This window comes from Primulina huaijiensis, chromosome 1, assembly GCF_012295235.1.
Source record: "Primulina huaijiensis isolate GDHJ02 chromosome 1, ASM1229523v2, whole genome shotgun sequence".
Lineage (NCBI taxonomy): Eukaryota > Viridiplantae > Streptophyta > Magnoliopsida > Lamiales > Gesneriaceae > Primulina > Primulina huaijiensis.
This window is the reverse complement of record NC_133306.1, coordinates 20410507-20420257: the sequence shown is the minus strand read 5'-3', so window position 1 is coordinate 20420257 and position 9751 is coordinate 20410507. Positions and strand designations below refer to the sequence as shown.

Genomic DNA, 9751 nt, shown 5'->3' with positions numbered 1-9751 from the left:
GGTACTGATCACTTTGTGCAGCTACTGAAGTTTTTCGTGTGATCTGTTGATCACTTTGCATAGATGCTGGAATTTTTTTTGAACATGCACAAGTTCAGTATTGAAGATTTTCGTGTGAAGAGTCTGTGTGATTGATTCACATAATCACCGTGTTGCTGATTGGTGTTGACGACACTCAAAAACAACACTGTGTGAAGTGTTGGGTGAAGAGTGGTTTCGTTTGGTTTTAAGCAATACGATTTTTTGTTTCATGAATCTAGTATTTACTTTGAGTTTTTGATGCATTTTTTAATTCTTTGGAGGTTGAAGGAATTTGGTTTTGTTATTTTCACTAATATCGTTTTGTGTAAACGATTTACATATTTTTATAGTAATTTTTGTCATGAGGCGTTGTACAAGTATTTATACTTGTACATAATTTAAATATGGTATCTATTTATTCATGTTATACTTGTGTGTCAATAATTAATTTCCTCTGTATATTGTGCGCTCGTATTGACAACACCAGAGGATAACACTAAAAACAAAAACTGATATATTTGCAGAATGAAAAGCCTAAAATTAATTAATGTCTATTCATTCATATATTTATATTTCCTATATTTGGAACAAATTAAATAATACCTTCTTCTATATGCTATCTTGCATCAACACTTTATCATTACGTACACGCACCAAATATTTCAATGCACTCTCTTTCTTTTCCTCTTGAGGACTAGTGAAGATTCCTCAACAGTAAAAAAAAAAAACACTGATGATCAAGACAGCCAGGGAAAATGTTATCTTAATAATTAGATAAAGTAAAAATATTGATTAATTCATCATTTTTGTTAGTTGGATATAATCCACAAGTTTAGTTTCTGTTACGTCCCTTTTATGCTTTAATTAATTATTCTAAAAATAACAAAACTAAATTTGTTTAAATATAAGAAAATTCTAGTATTATGTTTAATTTCCAGCAATATAGAATATATATAATGGATTCTCATGTATATATAGTTCCATTGCTCCGGATAAATTTTTTTTAAGGGAATAAAGGACGTAGGTGTTGGCTCAATGATCGTCTCCATGACGTACCAGAACTTCGTAAAAATTATTCCGCACGGTGTTGGGGCATTTTTTAGGCATGGATATATTTCATTGGAATATATGTTGGAATCCCATTGATATATCTAAGATATAAGGAAATAAATTAAACATAGAAATCAGTTAGATTATTGTTTTCAGCTGGGGTTTAAGAAACGCTTATTAAATCAGTGTTGCAAGCGATATATCTCGAATTATGCTATGTCTTGTTTCAAGCTGCCGGCTTCGATGTGTCATGAATTAGAGCAACTTTGTGTAAATTTTTGGTGGAATTCGAATTCTAAGGGTGTTGGTTTGCATTGGGCTAGATGGAAAAACCGTGTAGACCAAAACAGTTTGGAGATCTTGGGTTTCGGAGTCTTATTGAGTTTAATTGGGCACTCCTAACGAAACAGGATCATTCATGAACCATCATCTATTATGACTCAAATAGTTAAAAGCAAGATTTAAATTTCTATATCGTAACAGAGATTTATAAAAATCATTTATCTAATTATTATCTAGTGATAATAATTTAAAATTCGATCATATATATGATTTTTATATATTGAGAGCAATTAAGTCATTTGTGATGTTTTTTATCATTAAATTAAAATTATCACACCTAATAGAAGAGACATTTTATCCTTCTAAAAAATTATTTATCTAATGTCATGAGCTTTTTAAAATGGTACCAAACGTGAGATAAAGAGAATTATTTATCGATCTTTCTTTTATCTCGTATATCAAACTATGCCTAAATGTATTGTGGAAACAGCCAGACTGCATGCTTTTAATTTGCATAAGCTTTACCGTATTTTATGGGGCTGTGTTTCCAACGCACACTGTTGCTTCTCAAGATGTGTTTTGCTCCAACACCTAGATAAACAGATCCAATGTTGTCAAATTGTTACTTTATCAATCAGGGAAATTAATCTAGGACTAATCAAACATTAATTTACTAAAAAGGACTTGATAATAATTAAAAACAAGGGAAAAAAACAGCAAAAGAGGAAAAATTAAAGCCAAGATAATCATGATTTTGAAACCAAAAAGATTCATGATAGTAAAAGTTTCAAGGATCATAGGAAAAGAATACTGGCCTTACTCTCTAACTAATTGGGTTAATATTGAACTATTTCATTTTCTTGTATAATCGATACATATATGATCCTCACGCGTAGAGTTAATTAATCATCATCCTGCTCAATTTCTGATGCGGGTTCTTCTTCTTCTTCTTCGAAGCCGTCAACCCCATAGGCTCCATGGCCATGCCCGAAAGCTTTTATGTGATCTTTGAGCGACCTTTTGTGCTTAAAATCTGAACCACACAGGCAATACCAAAGCTTACCACAGTTCTTTTCATGTGTTCTCCAATCTCCCCTAACTGCGAAAGTTTTGCCACATTTTCTACACATGAAAGGCTTGATCCCATGCTTCCTCTTGTAATGTGTCTGAAGGGTTCTGAAATCTTTCAAGGGTTTTGCCCTCGGATGATCGATATTGTTTCGGCAGCCTGGTGAGCAGCAATAGCAAGGTAGCCTGAGCATGCCTGTTGGCTGAGTTCCCCTTAAAGACTCGGGACCTCTTCTGTATTGTGAGCCATGCCCCCACATATGCATCTGCGACATTTCATTACATGCATATATGTATTCAAATATTAATATTATTTTAAAAAGAAAACATATAAAATTCATAAAAACAACCAAGGGGTTAATTTTGCAGAAACCCTTTTGTCATTACAAGAAGCATTTACCAATATTCTCAGCCAATATGACAGGCGACAGAGGGAGGAAAGAAAAGATTGCGAAAAAGGTGAAAGCTCATTTTCACCAAGAAAGAAGCTAGAGGCAGTAGTGTTCTTCAAGGTGAGTATATCTTTAATGAGTGTAGGAACTAGATTTTCCTTTCACCATTTAACACAAATTGAAGAAAGAATCATTAGATACGCCAAAAAATACCGGTTTCTTTCTAAGTTTTTTTTTCCGAGAAATTTTAAATATAGAGCAAGTCTTTGTCTCAATCAAATTCATTTTCACTAGTATGCTCTGTAATAAATGCGCAAGAGAAAAATTGGAGCATTCTTGAAACTTTTCAGTGAATTGCCAATTTGCCACATCAATTTTCCAGAATCATTGCTCTAAAATGGACGCAAAAAAAGAGGACAAAAGGTAAGTATACAGCAGATAGCAATTCCCGAAGTAAAAACTATTGATTTCTAGACAAGTCATATAGAGAGGGCTGGAACTTTAGGTATGGTCTTTTCAAATCTTTTTTGGGCCAAAAGGTGAGTTGGAATTATGAGGTTTTAATGAAGAAAGATGGTCTGAATCTCTCTGGTTACCGTTGAAGTCTCAGTTGGATACAGAAACCAATTTGAAGAAGCACAAACTTCAAAGTGTGTAATTTGGAAAGTGAAGGCCAAGGAAAAATATACGTATTTATAGACATAATATGTATATATATGTGTATGTAAATCACATAAATGAAGTGAGTTACTCTCGGCTCAAGTCTGATCAGTCAGCAGTCTGAGTGATGGAAAATCCAAGAATATTTAATCATGATCCATGCAGTAGAAATTCAAAACTTTTGGGTAATAAAAAAATTCTCCCTCAAGTAGTTCTATCCAATCTCTTTTCGTTTGACAAATCTAAGATACCCTTTAATTATACACAGCTTTTGCAAACTCAAGTATATAGATACGATCTACCATAAAAAAAAAAGTATATAGATACGATCAACAAAGAAATTTATAAAGGAAAAATCTTGAAAAAATTAAATAAATAAAACATTACTAAAAATACAAAGTGAATTTAATCAAGTACTCGATCATCATCACCTGCATGTTATTGTATCTATTGAAGGTCTTGTAGCAAACAGGACATGAAAACTGGGTTGGACCTATAAGAATCTGAGAAGGCGTAGGAATCCAGTATTGCCCCTTGTTAATCCTGCTGATTGGGTATCCCGAAACATCAGATTCTCCATCTTTATCAGCAGCACCAGGATTACCAGACAACACCATAGTTGCAAGATCAGCTGCACTAGGGTTTGGTAATCCTATATGCAGCGCAACTGTGACTCCAGCACCATCTTCTCCTTCATCAGCAAAGAGGGTCCGTTTCATCCCATTTTCCGCACTTTTATCCTCGTCAAAATCATCCATTCTTGAGCAGGAAGGCTCTTGTTCCTCAAAGCTTGTGGGAGTGAGCCTGAGAAGAGGGAGGGCTTCTCTTAGTGGAGGTGAATTAGGGGGTGACGGTGGAGTTTGATGAAATGAAAGATTCTTGTCAAAGTATGCATTGCTTTGAGGAGGATTTGGGGTGGTGAAATGGTGGAAAAAATTGGATTTGAAGCTTTGAGGATAGAGATTTGAGTGGGGATCAGTCATAGTGATCAGAAAAAGTGGGAGAGGAAAATGGAAGGATTGAGGGACTTGGCTTTATAGAGAGTGAGAGATTCACGACGACATTAATCACTTTGGGTGCATTTAGACTTTATAATAAAGGGAAAGTAGAAACATGAGTCTATTTATGACCATAGTATATATATACATACGAATAATATCATTTCGTATATCACTTGTTAAAACAAAAAGAAAATTGTCAAATACTATAAATTTTGAAAAAATAAATGTAAAAATCCCGTTAAATAACGTGGTNCGAAATAAATAGTTAAATCAACAAAAGATAATGATAATAATATTGTAAATTTTGAAAATTCGTGTTCATTACGTATATATAACTAATTTGGAAAAAAAGTATATTTGTTTAATTTTTAAAAATGATTTGAACTCATCAAATTTTTCTGATATCTTTTTTATCATATCGTTTTCTTTTGTTATTTGTCATATTCTCTTACCACTGCATATATTTTATTATAATATTCAATTATTACAATTTTTTGGCAATCAATGATTTGAAATTTTTTTTATTTACAATGTTGTTTGAATATTATTCTCTTTCATGTAAACTGAGAATAATTGCTACTTGATGTTTTTATTTTCTTTTCCATCTTTAATTTATTAGATATTTATACTTGATAATATATAAACCGCACAATATTATAACAATCTATAATCACATAAAAAAATATTGACATACTTATAAAAAAATATTGATTGAATGTTGTCATTTATTTGTAATTTATAATAATAATATTTTTGACAATAAATCATCTTTTTAATGACTCTTATTACATCTATTTGAATATTTCATATTAACACATAATTATAATGAGAACAATTAAATTACTAATGTCATATTGATATCATCTTCATAAAAATAATATCTTTAATTTTCTTAATTGTTTAAATATCTTTACGGGATAATTTGTGAATCCTTATCTTGAGAAAAATTCATTGCATTCATAAAGTTTGATTAGTAAATATAAATTTATAGTATACATTTAGTTTCGAAACTGAATTCATTGTATGAAAAACAACATTTCTTCTTCCAGTTCTATTTTTTGTACAACCCAAAAGAGTTAATATTTTTTCTCTTTTATTTTCTCCGTCTCACTGTAAAAAGTTATGAAAACAAAAAAAAAATTCATGTCTAGAAAAATATTTTTATTTATTGTTTTTCTTGTCTATATATTTTGTTATATGTGAACATATATTCTACTTTATTGTCTTAATTGTCATATATTTTTATTATAATTTGTGTACATTAAAGATGAATAAGTTAATTTTGTAGTTTTTTATTACTTAGACTTAGGTTGATATATTAAGATGTGATATACATAGATATAAGAATTTTCAAATTCAATTTATTCACAATTATTTTGCATAACTAAGACCAACTCAAAATAATGAAAATTTGGATTCATAATTATGTTAAATATGGTACAAAAATAATATGTGGAAATTTTTTTGACCTTTTAGTTGCAAAATATAGTGATAAATGCATGTAGGTGACTATTTCATTGTTGCGATTACAATCGAATAATGTAGGATCGAGCGTTTGTCGTTTCACCAAAAGCTATAGATGATGGTAACGGTGCAACTCAAATTTTTTAAATAAAACAACAGTTCAAGCACAATATTTCAATTGCTCTACCCAACATGATCAATTATTGTACCAAACAAATAATTTAATGCAAATAAACTTTTACTTTATCATACGAATTTATTAGACATTTGAGTAGAATATATATTTGATATTTCACGTAAGTAGTAGAGAAAAAATCATTTTTCATCTATTTGATAATTTATATTTTAAAATAAAAGAAAATTCAGAAAAAAAATACATAGCATATTGACAAAATCCGGAAACCTAAAGTGAAAGTTCAATTAATACATTCATACTCATCATTTAATTCTACTATTTATTTTTAATAGATTTAACACGTTTATCCATTAAATTTTTTGATAGAATTGTTTATACAATTTAATGAAAAATCGAAGTACTCCAGTTTCTGATTTCGAACAAAGATAACATTATTATTACGTTATATTGACAAATAAATTTTTATTTTTATTATATCATCATAGTCTTTATCTCAATAAACACATTTTAGAATGTAGGATGTTAAACTTTAATGTTAACATTAGACATTCCTTAATTTTTTTTTATTGCTTTCAATACATTACTTTTTTTAGCTTCAAATATATTAATCTATTTATTGTTGTATACAAAGTATAATAATTATTTGTTTAATTGATCACATTTAAGATTAGGTGCTTAGAAAAAATTCTGAGATGTCTTTAAATAACAATATATGATAGAATTAAATTTAAAATCAAGAGAAAAATTAAGAAAATATAGAACACTACAGTGCATGAACTTTCGCTTTGTGCAGTGACAAAAAGTAAAGTGAGTTAACTACTTATACCAAATGAGATACATATTTATCAGTTTCATTCAGCTTGGCCCATTATAATATTTTTATCCTTCGTTTTTACTTCACTAACTTTGCAGTATGACAATCAACTAGTGTGACTCATTCAAACATTAGCTTTTGATTATTTTAGTAAATAACAGCCTCCACTCTCACCAACTTCAATATTTAGAAGTCGATATTACTAATTTTTAGGTACTATATAATTATTTAGTTTTTATTTTCTGTCTTTTGATTAATTGTATAATTTTTTATGTTCTACCTAATTCATTTTTAGAATTGTGTTGCACGCACACAATATACATATAAAATTAATATATTTAAAATATTAATATTGAAGTGTTAAATAAACATATTAAATAATTATTTAAGAACTTTTAGAAAAAAATATACATCATAATTCAGATTTAAAGTTAACATACTAATAAATAATTGCGATGAATATCTTATGAAAAATTGTGTTAGTCCAAAAAGATTAAATATGATTATTTTAAATAAATTTTACTTAATTAATTAGAAAATTTTTCAGCAAATGTGCTCAATTAATTAGAATGCTTTCAATATAGTATGTTGATAATTGTTTTCATATGAGTTAGTGATTGAGTCCTTATGAATATTTTTTTATAAAAAAAAATAATGTCTTTATTTATAGTAACAATGTCTTATATTTTAAAATATTAAATAAAACAAATTATCAAGATAAAAAAAATAATCAAAAAATTCAAGAATATGTAGTTACTCAATTAATTTAATTGATATGCTCTTTAGTTTGCTGATTTAATAGATGTTAAATCCACACTCATTGAGTTTGAAAAGAATTCTTGTAGAATAAAACACAATTATAATAAATTGCTTGATTGTATATGTATTGAAATTTTGTATATTTCATATATGTTTGATTTGTTTCATTTATAAGGTTGAAATTTTATATATTATAATATAAGATTTGTTATACATCTTAACATCGATAAATTCACTAAAAATTTATATTTTAATTTTTGCTACCATATAATTCTGGTTTCGCCGCAGACTTTGTATATTCATTTGCTTGAATTTATTGTTCCTCGATTTACCAAGACCCATAATATGCCAAACATGAAAGTGAATATTAATATAAAGAGATGCGAATATTTATGTATTGTCATAAACGTATTTACCCCTCACAATAATAATAAAAATAACTTAAAAATAATATGTTGACAACTATATTGTGAGGAATCCAAAAACACAATTCAAATGTCAACTTTGACACTCAATTTTAGTTACTGTCAAAATATCTCAACAACCCACAATTTGTAGACAAGATAATAACATCCCAATTTTAAAATCAAGACGATATTCTCCCCTTACATGAGGAATTAATTACTGAAATCGATAATATTAGATATATAAATATTTAATATAGACTCGTGCGGGCTCATTTAGTCCCACCTTTAAATGGGTTGACAAAATTTCAATCTAACCCACTTAAATTGTTTGACGGTGTCAAAAGACGGACCCAACCCAAATTGAAGGCTCAAATGACAACTATCTTTTACCGTGTTTTATTTAAATAATTTATAACTATAAACCGCAAAAAAATGTTGGTTGCAAAAAAATAAATTGAAACAAATAAATTCTAGCCAACGGTTATAATTAAAGAGATTTAAAATCTTAAAACTTTTTATAAAAAAAATATATCACAATAAATTTTTTGACCATATTTTATTACAGTATTTTTTAATATAAATCTTTGCAAATTTTTTTTTTAAAACACATAAATTATAGCTGACTTCACAAAAAAATTAATGAGGACATGAAAAAAAAAGTAATAAGACACCAAGAAAATTCACAATTCGACTATGAACTATTTCTAAACTTTAATTAATTTAATTTACATAATGAAAAGATAAATAACTAAAAATCTAAAGCATTTGATTAAAAATAACATATCATATGTGGGTAGGCATAAAAAAGACCAAACACTAATTTACATAATGAAATGATAAATAAAAAATTTTAAATCATTGAATTAAAAATAACATATTATAGTGTTAGTATACATAAAAAAAGTTAAATACTAAGAATCACACATATTTAAAACATGTAAGGAGGAAAAAAGACACGTGCATTTGAAGTAAACAATTAATTTAATGTGGGTAAACATAAAAAAAATTAATACAAAGAATCACACATATTTAAAACATGAATAAAGAGGAAAAAGAAACATTTAAAATAAACAATTAATTTAAAGTAAGCAACTAATAAGGATATCAATGGAAATTCACACACACACACACACACACAATGTTTATTAAATATCATTATCTATATCTAGGAGTTTGAATTATGAATTTACATGTATATCTTTATGTTTTTTGAAAGAAAATTACAAATAAATTGAAGAAAAAATGAAATTTAGACTTCATTTTATCTTAACCATTTTATTTAGAGTGAGTCTCATGTGAGACCGTCTCACGGATCTTAATTTGTGAGACGGGTCAACCCTACCCATATTCACAATAATAAATAATACTCTTAGCATAAAAAGTAATATTTTTTCATGGATGACTCAAATAAGAGATCCGTCTCATAAATACGACCCGTGAGACCGTCTCACACAAGTTTTTGCCATTTATTTATCACTCTCATCCGATCTCTTTATATTCTTTTGTTTGGAAAGAAATCCATATTATTTTTATAGTTAATTATATTAAAAATTATATTCCTATTTTAAAAGATATAGTATATACATTGTTAACTAATATACAAATTGGATCATTTCAAATATATTATCTAAAATTTAAAAATTATTATAAAATTTTGTCATAGAAATGATTATAAAAGTATAATAATAATAATAATA

The 9751-nt window shown here is 27.9% G+C and overlaps 1 protein-coding gene across 2 annotated transcripts; it reads right to left on the bottom strand.

Moving 5' to 3' along the window:
- Positions 1-1823: 1823 nt before the first annotated feature.
- Positions 1824-4546, bottom strand: LOC140983368 (zinc finger protein WIP2-like). Of its 2 annotated transcripts, XR_012176418.1 has the most exons (3): positions 3905-4546; positions 2174-2687; positions 1824-1944 (listed from the first exon to the last, which is right to left on the bottom strand). XR_012176418.1 is itself a non-coding variant. In XM_073450406.1 (2 exons), the coding sequence occupies exons 1-2, from the start codon at positions 4454-4456 to the stop codon at positions 2256-2258; spliced, it is 984 nt and encodes a 327-aa protein (XP_073306507.1). In that variant the 5' UTR covers positions 4457-4546; the 3' UTR covers positions 2064-2255. The 2 variants fall into 2 exon arrangements, 1 of the variants encoding a protein (XP_073306507.1); XM_073450406.1 differs by lacking the exon at positions 1824-1944 and having other exon boundaries at positions 2064-2687.
- Between the last annotated feature and the right edge of the window lie 5205 nt (positions 4547-9751).